A 16,318-nucleotide genomic window follows, 5' to 3' on the forward strand; every position below is an offset into this window, starting at 1 on the left:
AACTAAGTAACCATTGAAGCAAAAGTACATGCTAATTTTTCAATCAGTGGCGCTGATAACATTCTGAAATTTATAATTCCCTCTGACATCCATTTTAACATTTGATCTCTTCAGTTAATACAAAAAAATTACTTATTATACCCTTAAGTTATTCTTTGTTATATTGTCAAAATGTCACATTGTAATTATCTTAAAGTAACTTTTGGCCAAAGCTTATAAAAAGTCACCTTTATGTCTGAGATTATTGATCAAGGTAATTTTAAGGTTTTTGCTTCTTAATTATTAAAAGCTACCTCATTACGCTGCTTACTTACTACCATCATGTTGTTTGAGAATGAAACCATTGACACTCATTTTTTTTTGTTCTGTAAACAGAACTTTTAAGGCAACCTAAAAGTCTTAATGCTTAAATATGTAAACAGACTCAAGTTCTTTTTGTGAGGATTATTATAGTAGTTTCCTAACTGATCTCCTGGTTCTCTGCTACTGCCAGGTGAATATTTTGAAAGGTCACACCTATAACTCTGGTACTTGTCATAAACAATTCAAACTGATTAAATTCAAACTGTTGACTTATCATTCAAGACTCACTGTGTCTTCTCTAGTCTTATTTATTCTACTCCAATTGTATTTTTGTTTATATTTATTCTTAGCATACTGCTTTCTTACTGTGTGTACTGTTTTTTATACCAATTTTAGAGAGTTTAATAGCATTGTCTCTAGCAGTACTTTTAAGCATCTATTTTCATATTAATCTTTAAGCTACAAATGGAAATCAGGTATACCTACCAAACTAGTCCTTGTCCATCTCATACTGTTTCTGCCAAATCCTTTGGTAATTAAAAAAAAAAATTCTTCGTTTCTTGCTGCTGTTCAGTCATCATCAGCTCAGCTGATACATCCTTGCTAACAGTATGGAATTAAACTGATTCTAATAGCACTATTATATCTCCATAGGGGCTTTTATATTATTGATTTTAGTTTAAAAGTTTTAAAAAAATTATTTCTATTCTCTGATATGATGAGCAAAATTCATACGATAATTTAATATCTGTATTTCATAAATTGAATGTTATCTTTAATCCCTTATCTTTTTTGTGATCCATTTTTTAGCTGATTCTTAACTGGAATATAATTATTGATCTCTGATATTTATTTTACTTTGTCTTAAACGTTCATGGTCTCCAACATCTGGATGCTTCTTGGCCTTTGTAACTTAAAAATCTCGCAAGAGGTTTGGTGGGCTGTGGCCCTCATGAAGTGTCTCGGGTTCTTTCTGCAAGTCAGCACCACAAGGCCAGAGAAGATTTTTACTGTCCTTTTGTCCCCCATCAGTTCTCCCCTCCCCAGTTTCCAGCTTCCTATATTACCCTGGTAATCTTAGTAAATGCCCTTTTGGAAACTGGCTTTGTGTTTCAAGGCCCTCTCACACTACAACGCCCAGGTCAGGTAGCTATGAAAAGCTTCACTGACATCCTTTTCCTGCTTTTACAGCTACAATTCTTACCTGTAAATCTACACTTGCAAATCTAGTTTCTAGAAAAAAACTACTTATTATACCCTTAAGACATTCTTTGTTATATTGTCAAAATGTCACATTGTAATTATCTTAAAGTAACTTTTGGCCAAAGCTTATAAAAAGTCACCTTTATGTCTGAGATTATTGATCAAGGTAATTTTAAGGTTTTTGCTTCTTAATTATTAAAAGCTACCTTCATTACGCTGCTTACTTACTGCCATAATTTTGTTTGAAAATGAAACCATTGAAACTTATAGGAAACTTATAGGAAAAAATAGCTAGTGATCTTTCTTCTTTTAAAATTGCTCCTTCCCTTTCTGAGGTTTCAGTTCATTTTATTCATTTAACTGTCATAGCTTTCATGGTTTCTGGCATCTTATTTTTGGTGCCAGTACTGAGGCTTGCAGTCAGGGCCTTATTTTCTCACTTGGTTTGCTTGCTCACTGCTGGCACTCTGTCATCTACTAGATTAAAGCCATTCCTATAATCTGGTATTTTGCTGACATGGAGTCTTGTGGACTTTTCTGCCTAGGCTGATTTGGAATCCTAGTCATCTGATGTTAGCCTACTGAGTAGCTACAATTATGGAAGTGAGAGCCACCATACTTCACACACTCTGATATCTTTTACGATGTCATTTTATTTTATTTTATTATGAGCTGGTCCTGAGCATGACATGAACTTAGGGCTGGAGTGCTGTCCCTTAGCCTTTTTTGCTCAAGGCAGCATTCTACCACTTGAGCCATAAATCCATTCTGGATTTTTTGTGGTTAATTGGAGATGAGTCTTGTGGACTTTCCTGGTTGGTCTGACTTTGAACTGCAGACCTCAGATCTCAGTCCCCTGAGTAGCTGGGATTACAGGCATGAGCCACTGGTGCCCGAAATGTAATTTTTTTTGTAATCTGTTTTGTCATAATTGTTGCAACAATGGCAATAGATTTGAAACCTATGACATCCTACTTGGAAGTGGAAATTCTTCTATAGATGCCCTTTTTGGCTTTTAGTGACCCCAATAATATTGTTTGTAAGTAATGCCACTCTTATTTTTTTGTTCATATATATACTTCTTTTTTCATTTCTTTTTACACTTAAGAACTTCAGTACATGGGCTGGGAAGTTGGCTCAGTGGTAGAGCACTTGCCTTGCATGCCTGAGGCCCTGGATTCAATTCCTCAGCACCACATAAGCAAAAAGAAAAAAACCGGAAGTGGCGCTGTGGCTCAAGTGGTAGGGCATTAGTCTTGAGCTGAAGAGCTGAGGGACAGTGCTCAGGCCCAGAGTTCAGGACCCACAACCGGACCAAAAAAAAAAAAAAGAACTTCAGTACATTGTTATATAGAAGTAGAGAGGTATCATGGACATATTTCTTTCTTTCTTGATATCAGCAACAAAGCTTTGCATGTTTAACTATCAAGTTGTTTAAAACTAAATATTCAATATCAGCTTAAATAAGTTCTCTTCCATTTCTCTTGGTCTGCTAAGAGTATTTAAGCAAGAATGGATGTTAAATGTTTACAGATGGGGGCTGGGAAGGTGGCTCAGTGGTAGAGCGCTTGCCTTGCATGCCTGAGGCCCTGGGTTCCATTCCTCAGCACCATATAAGCAAAAAGAAAAAAGCCTGGTGCTGTGGCTCAAGTGGTAGAGCGTTAGCCTTGAGCTGAAGAGCTGAGGGACAGTGCCCAGGCCCAGAGTTCAGGCCCCACGACTGGAACAAAAAATAAAAATAAAATAAATGTTTACAGATGTTTTTCTGTTAATTTTGAGGTTGTAGAAAATTTCTTTTCTAATGTTCAGTGTATTAATTGGCTTTCAAATAAAGCTAAACAAAATCTGGCTTATGATGTATTAATCTTGATTTATAGTGTTAAATTAATTTTGTTAATACTTTGTAGTTTTGCATTTGAGTTTATAAGATTAACATATACTTTTTCTCATAATTTCCTTTCAGATTTCTCAAAAATACTATGTTGACCATAAAGCTAGTTGTAAAGGGGTAGCTCATTTTTGTATTCCATGGAATGGTTTGAGGAAACTTGGCCTTATTGGCCTTTTATATACCTGGTAAAATCTTCTAGTGAAGGTATCTAGAAATGGGGTTTTCCTAATAGGGAAAACCAATTTAGTTTCAAGGCTGTTTTCTATTTCTTCTAGGGGCAGTTTTGATAAGTATATTTTCATATAAATGTTTCAATTTTCGTTTAAATATCCATTCTTATTGTCATTAAGTGATTAGCAAGAGGTATCATGGTAAAGATTTTAAAAGCACACTCTTGAAAGAGGGAACACATTAAAAGTTCATACTAAGTTGGGGATGTAGGTTGATGGTAGAATGCTTGCCTAGCATACAGAAGGATCCGTGTTCATTTAATCAGTACCATAGAAAAGATGTTACTACTTCTAATTCAAATTAAATATTGTAGGATTTTTTTTACCTAGTCACCCTTAAAAATTAACAAATAGTATATGTTTTTATTGTATACCCTATGTTTTGAATTTTGATGTTTTGAACATAGTTGAGTGTTTAATGCCACCAATTAACAAATTTACCGCATTTCACAGTTAATGTTTTCCTGATGAGAAAATATAATACCTACCACTTACTCTCTACATTGTTCATATTATCACAACTAACTATAGCTATTATCATAATTAACTATAGCTACCTTGCTGTATAAAAATTTCTCAAACTTTATTCCTACTATCTAACTGTATTAATCTGCATCTTATTTCCTCCTCCTACCTAGCTACTGGCCTGTGGTAGTCACCATTGTTATTTCTATGGATCAATTTGTTAAGAGGATTTTGCTATGAATAAGGTCATGCAATATTTGTCGTTCTGTGTCTGGTATATTTCACGTAATATAATATCCTCAAGTGTATTTGTGTTGTGACAAATAGCAGGTTTTCATTCTTTTGTATAGTTGAATAATGTTCCATTGTGTGTATATACTACATATTTTTCATACATTTGTTGATTCTACATTTTGATATTATGCATAGTGTTGCCATAAACATGATTTCTTTCTGCATACAGATTTTATGTCCTTGGACATATATCAATATGTATCAACATATACATATATCAATATATTTGAATTCTTTGAGGAACTTTAATACTGTTTTTTATAATGACTTAACAAAGTCTCTTCTATTAATGTTTTTTGTTTTGCTGTGTTTTTGGTTGGTCATGGGGCTTGAACTCTGGGCCTGGGCGCTGTCCCTCAGATCTTCAGCTCAAGGCTAACACTCTACCACTTGAGCCACAGCGCCACTTCTGGCTTTCTGGTGTTTATTGGAGATAGGAGTCTCACGGACTTTCCTGCCTGGGCTGGCTTTGCACTGCAGTCCTCAGCCTTCTGAGTAGTGTGAGCCACCAGCACCCGGCACTTCTATTAATGTTTTTAAATTTATTTTTATTATATTTAAGTAGTGTGCAAAGAGGTTTTAATTCAACATGTCAGTTCGTGAGTACAATGCATCTTGATCAGTGTCATCCCTTTATTATCATTAAGTTAAATTCCCACTGAAAGTATGCAAGGCTCCCTTTTCTTTATATCCTTACCAGCACCTGTTTTAAAAATCTTTCTGATGATATTCCTAACATGACTGAGGTGATTAGATACTTCATTGTAGTTTTTAAGAAAATCTCTATATATGCAAGGCAAGCACTGACCCATTGAGCTATATCCCTAGCTTCTCCTGGTGTTGATTTGCATTTTCCTGATGATCACTGATGTTGAATATTTTTTCACATACCCTTTACTATTTGTATGCCTTCTTTTGAGAAATATCTAGTCAGGGCTTTTGCCCATTTTTTATTTTGCATGTTTTTTTTTTTTTTTTGGTTCTTTGTGCTGGTAATAGAGCATGAACTCAGGCCTTGAGCACTGTCCCTTAGCTTTTTCACTCAAGGCTGGCATTCTACCAATTGAGTCACAGCTCTGCTTCCAGCTTGATGGTTAACTGGACATAAGTATCTCATGACTTAACTGCTCAGGCTAACTTCAAACTGCAGTCCTCAGATCTCAGCCTACTGAGTAGCTAGGATTGTAAGCATGAGCCACTGGTTCTTGGCACTTTTGTCTGTTTTTTAATTAGGATGTTCACATATTTTGAAGTATATTTCCTTATATATTTTGGATGTTGATCCTTATTAGCTGTATCCTTATTAGCTTCTATTGTTTGTCTCTTTAGTTTGTAGATTTTCTTTTACTTTAGAAAAGCTTTAGTTCAAGGTAGTCCTATTTATCTAGTTTTATTTTGTCTGTGCTTTTGAAGTCTTTTCTTCTTGTTTATGTATTTGTTTGTCACTGCTGAGGATTGAACCCAGTGTCTTTTTCATGCTAAACAGTATTCTGCCAATTAGCATTTGAATTCTTATCCAGTGTCATGAAACATTTTCTCTAGTCCAGTGTCATGAAACATTTTCTCAATTTTGAATTTTTTCTCTTAATCTGAAAGTGTTCATTTTTAATAACTAGCATAATTATTTATGTGTTTTGTAATATAATATGCATGTTAAATTTCAAAACAGCAATGCAGCCTCTAAATTTTTAATTCACTTTTGTCTTAAGGTTAAACATTTCAGTAGCTCTGTGGTGAAACGTGCAGTAAAGACATATAAATTTCTTCTACCATTTCCCCCGACTGGTATTTTGTGGAGGTGGAGGTGCAAGGAAGCATATATGTACAAACAAGCATATATTCCAAGTATATTTATGTATGTGTATGTACATCGGTATTTATGTTCTTCCTGACTTTCTTCTCCCTGTTTCTTATATGAAGAATCTATCCTCTACACAATTTCATTTTCTCCATCTGGCTCTTTTCACTTGACAGTATATCTTAAAACATTGCACTTTAGCAACATATAGAAAGTTTTTCTTTATGTACCAGTAACAACGTAATGCTTCCATGTGTGAGTATACAATACTTTATTCAGACAATTTCTTTTTGATGGGCATTTGGGGGGTTAGTAACTTATAAGAGATATTTCCCATTTTCCATAGCATAACATTGCTGCATTCTTTAACCTATTTTAACAACATTTTAGTTAAAATTTCCATCATTTATGTAGCACTGGAAAACTTTATTTTGTAATACACTATATTTCAGCATATACTGGGTAATAAATGTATTTTTTCAATTGGGAAAGTTGAGTCCTTCCTTCCTTTTTTCTTCCAGTTTTTTATATAGAGAGTAAGTCCAAGACTTGTAGTCTCTGCCTTATTACAAGTGACGCTGTGTAACTTAAAGGACTTTAAACTACCCCTCAGTTTGGAATACCAATTTAATTTCATTACTTCTTTGCTCAGGTAGTAGTAGGACTCATCTTTCTAAGACTTCAAAGGCATACTCTCTCAGAATAACTTATTAGCTGAAAAGGGCTTACAGCTGAGTTGCTGTCATCTGGTTTAAGGATATGTCGGCTCTTAAATCAGAGTAATTATTGTCTAAGTTTAATATGTATTAAGATAAATGGATAATTCAGATTTCTCTGATTTTTGTGGATAAAGCATTCTTCAGTCTCATGTATGAGACTGAAGGCATTCCCTTTGTTTACTCATATCTTCTGTATAAATAATCTTATTAATGAATCATTTTTTCTTTATGAAGCCCCCTGGAATTTACCAGAGTATTATATGATCTTAATTTCATAGGCTTTTCACCACCCCTTTTCTGCTAACCCCATGTTCTATCCTTACTTAACCTCTACTTTTCCTCTAATATTCTCTTACTGCTTATCTTGGAAAGAAAATAGTACAATTTTACTTATCAAAATATTATATTGCTGCCGGACGCTGGTGGCTCACGCCTGTAATCCTAGCTACTGAGGAGGCTGAGATCTGAGGATCGCGGTTCAAAGCCAGCCCTGGCAGGAAAGACCGTGAGACTCCTATCTCCAATAAACCACCAGAAAACCGGAAGTGGCGCTGTAGCTCAAGTGGAGAGCGCTTGCCTTGAGCTGAAGAGCTGAGGGACAGCGCCCAGGCCCAGAGTTCAAGCCCCATGACTGACAAAAAAAAAAAAAAAAATATATATATATATATATTATTGCTCTTCCTGGGCAGTGCAGAGGCCTTAGAGTATTTAATATAATTTACCTCCTGCATATTTCCTCTTCTCTAGCTTATATGCTAATGTGTCACTATCATGTATTTTAATTTATTTCATACCTCACAGGGCATAATTATTGTGGCTTTTTGTAGTCAGATATTTCACACTTACTATACCATGCATTTGTATTATCATTTAATCTATAAAATAAACTTATGTAATAGAAATTATTATCCTTATTAGATGAAGAACTAGGGCATAAATAGTCTATGTGAGTTAGAAGTTTACACAGAAAGTGGTAAGTTTGGGATTTAAACACAGGCAATGGGAGTCAAGCCTGGCCTAATAATCAGATCAAGCTCAAGGTATGACAGTATTTTTTTCTTTCTTTGACTGGAAAAGAATGGAATAAACCAAAAATATCTCACCAAGTAATTAATTGTAAGATTTTTACTGTTGCGTTCATGGATTCAGGAAGTAAAGTTAATTTTTTAAAAAAATTCTTCTAGCTGATATTGCCCAGAGATACAGGATAAGCAAATACCCAACCCTCAAGTTGTTTCGTAATGGGATGATGATGAAGAGAGAATACAGGGGTCAGCGTTCAGTGAAAGCACTTGCAGATTACATCAGGCAACAGAAGAGTAACCCCATTCAAGAAATTCAGAATTTAGAAGAAATCTCCAATCTTGATGTAAGTTAACTTTGAGTAGATCAAATGAGCATTACCTATTTAATTAAGGTGAATACATTCTAATGTAAACAAAGAGTCTGGGTATTCTGTGTAATTATATATTCTATATAGTTTATTGTAATGTATATACTTACATATTTCTTAAGTTCTCAAAGTGCAATATTTTATTGAATTTCTGGATAAAATATGTAGTATACAGTAAATTGCACTGATTTGAATTTATTGAGGGGAAAGAGAAACCTAATTTATAAACAGAAGTTAAGGTCAAGCATACAACCAAAGTTTCTATATTTTCCTTGGTGATATTCTTCAGATTATCTGTTTTAATTACTTGAAATCAGCTGTCAATATTTTAGTGTCCTCAAATACCTTTCTTAATTAATTTTCCTTGTGTATTAAGTAGTAAAAAAAAATAGGGTACAACAAAAGCAAAAATAATTGAGTTTGGGCTTTATCACAGTCACTGATTTTGCTGTCATTTTGCTATACTTAACAAACAATAAGTTGCCCAGTTATCATTTCATGGATACTGTCAGAAGGCACTACATTCTGGGTCAGAAACAAGGGACTTTATTGCTCACATCACAATAAGTGATGGGAACATGTTTGCACCTGTGGAGGTAATACAGAGGACCAGATAGATGGGTATGTGCAGTGGGTTGTGTGTTAAAGAAGATGATCAATGAGTTTGAGAATGTAGAAATCTGCTTTTGTCTTAAAAAAAAAAAAAAAATATATATATATATATATATATATATATATATATATATATATTCCCAAGCACAACCTTGGAAATGACGTAGGTTGAGAGTGGTCAGTGTTAAGATATCTATCTAGAAGCATAAAAGACTGATAGAGGTGTCTGCTAGCAGCCATAAATTATTAGTTGATCAACTGTTTTAGTACATTTTAGACTGACATATAAGAAAAGATGATCATTGATTATATTTCTTGAAATTTTAAAATCAAATGCTAGAAGGAAATGTTTATAGTTAGATTTTATTATAATCAGGGCTGTTTTTCAATTCAGTTTAATCTTTAATAGTTTCAGACTTGGTATTAAAAGCTTAACATGCCTTTATAATTATACTTCAATTGGAGATAATTGAACAACAGCTGGAGCTGTTTGTGTGCTAGAGCAGGGATAAATGAAATAACCGGCTTGTAGAGGTATATATGTTTGCAAATAATTAAATATTTTATTTTACAGCGCAGCAAAAGGAATATCATTGGATATTTTGAGCAAAAGGGTTCAGACAATTATAGAGTTTTCGAAAGAGTAGCGAGTATTTTACACGATGACTGTGCCTTCCTATCTGCTTTTGGGTAAGTAAAAGGGGAGCAGTGGGTAGCTTGGCTGATATGTTAGGCACTTTTTGAAGATGACCTCTTTAAAGATAATATCATTTCTCTTTTATATTTTTTGTTGTAAAGATCCTGTACGGAGGGATTATAGTTACTTGAGTAAGGTAATGAGTACATTTCCTATTGAGCATTGTTACCCCCTCCTTTGTTTTTCCCCTACTATCCCTTCCCTCCTCAGGTCCCCAACTCCCAATACCATTTCTCTTAAATTCACTAACCAATCCTTGTGCCTACCTAATTTTGAATTATTTTTAAGGGTTAATAATAATTATGTGTGGGGCTGGGGGTTTAGCCCAGCGGAAGGGCGCCCGCCGGCGTGCGCAAGGCCCTGGGTTCGGTCCTCAGCCCTGGGGGTAAAAAAAGGAAAAAAAAAATTACGTGTGTGTTTATTTTTTAATTTACTATTTATTTGTTTATTTATTTATTTATTTGTCAGTCATGGGGCTTGAATTCAGGGCCTGGGCACTATCCCTGAGCTCTTTTGCTCTGCCACTTTGAGTCACGCCATTTCTGGTTTTCTGGTGGTTAATTGGAGATAAGAGTATCACAGACTCTCCTGCCCTGACTGGCTTTGAACTGCGATCTTCAAATCTCAGCTTCTGAGTAGTTAGGATTACAGATGTGAACCACTAGCACCTGTCTGTGTTTATTTTTTAATATAGTATATATTTTTTGGAATATAAGAGGAAAAGAATAAACAAATTAACATTGAGTTCTTTCATGCTTTTGTTCAACTCATTTACTGACCCTCAGCCCATGCCAGACAAAATGCCCACCTGTGAGGAGTTACCAGACTCTCTGATAGAAAGCACATGCCATCTTTCTAGTTAGAAAGCTTGGGCTTTGTTGTTATCCTTCATCTCCATCTCTCCACACCTTTTCTAGTGTCTTCTTTGTCTCACAATAATAATTCTTCCTTTTTTTTTATTACTGTGCTAGAGATGCAAGGCAGAGCCTCACATATGCTAAGCATGTGCTCTACCCCTGAAATATACCCCCAACCTAACAGTTCTCCTTCTGAGACTACCCTCTTCAGTACTGTGGTCCTTACTGTCCCTCTGGGGCTTTCATCCATTAGTTGTCTCTATTTGGTCATGTTTTCACCTTCATCCTTTTCATAAACTTCTTACAAAAAAATGTTTCTCTTTCAGACCTGATCTTTTGAGCTAGAATCCCATCTTTATCTTTTCATTCCCGTATTTCTCAAATATTAGTTTAAGCTTTGTTACCTTTATTTTCTTAAACTCTTACTGGTAACAACCCTTAACCTCCCAGAAGCTGACTTCACTTCTGTCTCTCTGATGAAACTTGTCTCCCACTAATCCAGAGACTTTTTTCCAGTTTTAATCCTCCTCAGTTTTTCTGAAGGATGTGACCTTATCTACCCTTTCATTTCTCTGATGTGTTAACATTCACTTTACATTGAATCCCTTTGCTTTGCTCCTTAACCTCTAACCTCTCTTAGTGTTCTCTCTTTTTAAGTTTTTTTTTTTTTGGCCTTTTTTCCTCCAAATATAATCATTCTGTTCTTGGTTCTGTCCTAGATTAGCTCAACTACCCTTTGCTTCGTGAAATGTCTTTCTGTTTTGTTTTTTTTTTTTTGACTCATAACTACTGAGCTTAATTGCCGTAACTATCTTGAATAAGGCCCAGATTTCTTGCTCAGTTTATCCTCTCTATCTTACGATACTTTTCTCCTCACTTCACTGCATTTGTAGATCTTATGTATATGTTTGTGCATGTGTATGTGTGTGTGTTCCTGTGAGCATTACCAATGAGTTTTCAAAATCAAGAGTAGATGGGGAACTCTCTGTACCCTGGGCTTCTCATATCACTGTTCTCCCGCCACTCCAACCTCCTTGCTGCTGCTCCTCAAATAGAGCTGGCCCATTTCTGCTGTAGAGCCTTTGCCCTTGGTGCTCTGATACCTGTAAATACTTCCTAGAGGTCATTGCATCAGAAAGTCGTTGTGAACTTTCTAACCTTATGGAAGCAGTATTACCATTATTCAAGTTTTCATTCTTACACCACTTACTTTTCCTCATGACACTCTTCTTTTAAAATCATGTATCCTTGGTCTATGTTTCCTCACCAAAATAAACTCCATGAGAGAGAAGGTTTTGTTAGTTGATTCACTATTTCATATCCAGTGCCAACACTATTCTTGATATAGAGGAAGCATGTAGCAAATGGATAGATGGATCATGTTCCTTTCTGGTCCCACTGTCATCAGCTTATGTTAGCAACTCTTGTTCCTTTTCTTAGACTACTCTAGTGAGAAACTACTGATGAATTGTTAATTTAATCTACAAATTATCAACAGAAGGAAAAAGTTATCCATTGGACTTAAAATTTGCTATAGGATTCTTTAACCAAATATTTATTGTGCTGGATAAATGTTTACTGTGCCAGATCAAATATTTGAGGCTAGATACTGTACTAGGCACCAAAAAACCCCAATAGACTAATTTTTAAAAGTTTGTTACAGAACTATATTTTCATGATGGAGGTTATTTCACTTAGTCTGTTTTACAAGTATTAGTCTTTAGAAGTAAGTAGTAGAAAATTAATGACTGAGTCTGTCTTATAAAAGACTGTATTTTATTAGTTAGTGTGACCAAACTAATATCCTCTGTCCATAGTTGGAAAATGGTCTGAGGTCAAATAGCCTTAATGCTAACACTGCCAGTTGAAACTAATAAAATGCTAGTCACAAAAGTAGCAGACTAAAATTTTCCTTTCAAACGCATACCTCTTAGAATGCATCAGAATAGAGTGCTTACCTAAATAATACTTTCCTTTGTGTTACATAGTCATCAGTGGGAAAGATGATAGAGTAGTATTTATTACAGTCTTTATATCATTCATTTCAAAATTGATGGCTAACTCTGCTTTGACTTTTGGATATATTGCTCTAGTGTTTTTCTATTTTAAAAAAAAAACAACCATTATTACTGTTTTTTCCTTCCTGTTAGGGATATTTCAAAACCAGAAAGATATAGCGGAGACAATATAATCTACAAACCACCAGGGGTAAGTTGCTGTTCCCTAGTATATAATAAGATACTCAAATGCATGAGTAATTCTGTTTTAATGTTTGTGAAATCACAGAACTTTAGAATAGGAAGGCACTTTGAAACACCATTTTATGCTAACCCAAATATTTCAAAGTGAAGATAGAACCACAGAAGCGTAAAGTACACAGGAATTTATTTATTGACAGAACTTGGATTAACGATCCCCTAGATCTCAGGCGCCTTTCTCTCCACCCCTCACCCCCACCTCCAGCCCTAACCTCTTGCATGCAGTCTGGGAGCCAAATTTTAAAAATTCATCAGTGATCTATATTTGTCACACTTACCTGTAATGTTCCAACCAAATTTTCATATTTCCTGGGATATAAATTGGCATCATACTTGTTAAATAATAAGGGATACCTAAGTTTGTTAACCCTTAGCTAAAATGTTTTAAGTGAGTCTAAATGTAGAAGTCGCTGCTTCAGTTCAGATGATGGTAGCTACAACTAAGAGGCAAAAATCATAGTGTTATCCTAAACACCATTACAAACTGACCACGTAAAATAGAAATCTATGCCTATTTTTTTATCTCATAGTTTTAGTTTTAATGTTGTTTTGACACTAAATTTTTATGCAAGATGAATTATCATTACTGTTGTTTGCTTAAAAGTTCATTTCTTGTTCAAATAATAACTCAGGCCATTTTCTGTTGCTGTAACAAAATACCTGAGGTTAGAAACTTCACAAAGAAAACAGGCTTTTATACCTCACACTTTTGGAGGCTAAACGTCCCAAGTCTGGTGGCCTGTCTGTTTGGCCTTTCATGAAGGGTGGCCCTTTTTATTATGTTACAACATGATGGAGAGTCAGAAAGAGAAAAGGCCATGAACATAAGGGGTCCCATAGCAAGGTAAGAAACCAGCTATGAGGGGATAGCCAGTCTTGTTCTTTTTATGACAACACACTGTCATAAACCTAAGTGATGTACTGCAAAAGCTACATTAATCCAAGGGCAGTGTTCCCAGCGACTTAATTCCCCTCTATCACTTTCTACCTGTCAAAAGTTTTACCACTTTTCCTATCACTGTACAAGACCAATCTTCCAGCATATGAACTCCTGGGGGACACCACCTTTTAGATGGTGTACCATGGAAAGTTTCTTAGCCTCTCTGTGCTTCAGTTTTTATCATTAGTAAAAATAGAGAATGATAGTAAAAGGACTTGCAATGTAGGGTCATTGGGAGTACTAAGTGAATCAACATGTAGAAAGTACCGACTATAGGCCTACTTCCTAAATATTGAATATGAGTAAATGCAGAAATAAATTTGTAAGTAGTTAATATATTAAAATCGCATGTCTGAGATCTATATAGCATCTTGTCATTTTCCAAGTTTTTCATTGTCCAAATGTTCTTGTAACATTTTCAATGAAAAGGAATCTAATTTATTTGGATAATTACTCTTTTCACATTCCCACCTGCTATTGGTGAAGATACTAATAAGTTAATTGTTATAAATATAAGGAAAGACTTATGTATCAGAGACTGAATTAGCAAGTTCCTCATAAACACAGTTAACTTTTTTTTTTTTTACTGTTTTTGGCTTTTTCCTTATAAGTTTTTTTTTAATGTTTTTTTAAATATGTTCTGTGGAGTTTATGGGTTTGTAGAAAGATTTTAAGATGTGCTTTTGCCAGCACGGATTAGATTTGCTTAATTATTTTCTGTTTTTATTGGATAGCGTTCTGCTCCAGACATGGTGTACTTGGGGTCTATGACAAATTTTGACCTGACTTACAATTGGATTCAAGATAAATGTGTTCCACTTGTCCGAGAAATAACATTTGAAAATGGAGAGGTATGTGGTAGAGTGCTTTGGGCGGAGAGTAGAGTGGATTCATTCTTCTGTAAGGCTAATACACATGCCATTAACCATTCTCTTCCTGGGATCTTGCAACAGTGGCGTTACATGGTTGGATACTCAGTTGTTCTTATCTGAAAAATAACTAGAACTGAATGGAGAGACCAATAAATTCTTAGTGAATTCTTCTCTGCAGGAATTGACAGAAGAAGGACTGCCTTTTCTTATACTCTTCCACATGAAAGAGGATACGGAAAGTTTAGACATATTCCAGAATGAAGTGGCCCGGCAATTAATAAGTGAAAAAGGTAGACAGGTTAAGGTGTTTATTTTCATTCTTCCTTGCTCTGCTTTTCCCTTCCTTTCTCCTCCATTACATTCACATCCACATAAACGTATTTGGGCTAAAAGTTTAACAGAGATTTCAAACATTTCAAATATTGGGGTAAGAAGATGTTGATAGGGTATAAAGAAGTGGGAAGGTTTTTTTGTTTGTTTGTTTTGCTTACTTTCTGTATGCCTGTTTTAGAGAGAAAAAGTCAAATAGCATGAAAAGTAAGGCCATGCATGAGTACTATATGAGTTAGGGCACTTTCTCCTAGCAACTTAATGCTTGTGTGACGCCTCACATTCCCAGAGGTTCCTGCTTATTGCTTATTTCTTAGTGATTTACTGAGAATTTGTCTCTGGAATGTGAGGCATTAACAGCTTCGCCTCTTTTGTTAGGGAAGCAAGTCAATCAAAATCAGGCAACAACATCGTATAGAGCTTCCCATGTTAGTCATTTAGTAAGAGGCTGCAATGAAGACAGTCTCACCAAAACAGCTCATATATTGGTTTGAGGAATTTGTTGCCCAGAACGTGGGTAATGTGCAGAGCATATGATTACCCATTAAATCCACAATAGCATTTGGATTTGAGTGTTACTATAATTTTTGAGGAAATTATATTCTGCCATGAGAACTAAAATCCTACTTCTTTTAACTGTTACACTGTTTAGGTTGTAGTCTTATCTGATCTATATTACTCTAAAGAACGTTAGTGTTTTTTATTTATTATTTCATTTTTGTGAGTTTATAATCTTCATATAGTCAAGAAAATTCTAATGTACTTCTCAAAATTCTGCTTCTTCCAAAGGTACAATAAACTTTTTACATGCAGACTGTGACAAATTTAGACATCCTCTTCTGCATATACAGAAAACTCCAGCAGATTGCCCCGTAATAGCTATCGACAGCTTTAGGCATATGTATGTTTTTGGAGACTTTAAGGATGTATTGTAAGTATTCATTTTTACTTTATAAAAAAGAAAATTGGATTTAAATAATTGTTTGAACATTTCAATCCTGGGTTATGAAAGTTGTATTTGTTTATTGGATAGAAGAATTTAAGTGGTTTCTGTTTGTTTTCACAATATAGTCTGGTGTAACTATAGAATTATTGTATATTTATGTAGAAATACTATTTAGGTGATTGAGTGGTGAATATAGCTTGGAAATCAATCAATCTCTGGGGGGAAAATTGTGTTCTGTGAGACGTTAAATACTAATTTCTTCATTGGGTTTGGTCTTTGCTTCATGGAAAATACAACCTAAGTCAAGTTAAAGGATTGCTGGTATTATTGCTGTTCCCTTGTGATTTCATCTAGTAAAAACATTAGGAGTATGAATACATGACCCAGAATTTTGCTATTACTGTGTGTATCTAATGGCATGTAAGCTAGACCATTTCCAGGAACAATTAAGCTTCTTGACTCTACTCTCAGATATTTATAGTATTAATAAACTTGTAAGCCTTGTAACTG

The 16,318-nt window shown here is 34.8% G+C and overlaps 1 protein-coding gene across 1 annotated transcript in view; it reads left to right on the top strand.

Annotated features, from left to right (window-relative positions):
* The window catches only part of Erp44 (endoplasmic reticulum protein 44), a 69,825-nt gene that overhangs the window by 36,679 nt on the left and 16,828 nt on the right, over positions 1-16,318 (top strand). The window contains exons 5-10 of the mRNA XM_013023334.1: positions 8,088-8,272; positions 9,483-9,598; positions 12,613-12,670; positions 14,395-14,511; positions 14,711-14,822; positions 15,652-15,793. Of these exons, the coding sequence (XP_012878788.1) occupies positions 8,088-8,272; positions 9,483-9,598; positions 12,613-12,670; positions 14,395-14,511; positions 14,711-14,822; positions 15,652-15,793 (730 nt within the window). The remainder of the gene's footprint in view (positions 1-8,087; positions 8,273-9,482; positions 9,599-12,612; positions 12,671-14,394; positions 14,512-14,710; positions 14,823-15,651; positions 15,794-16,318) is intronic.

Source organism: Dipodomys ordii, unplaced genomic scaffold (genome assembly GCF_000151885.1).
Source record: "Dipodomys ordii isolate 6190 unplaced genomic scaffold, Dord_2.0 Scaffold67, whole genome shotgun sequence".
NCBI lineage: Eukaryota > Metazoa > Chordata > Mammalia > Rodentia > Heteromyidae > Dipodomys > Dipodomys ordii.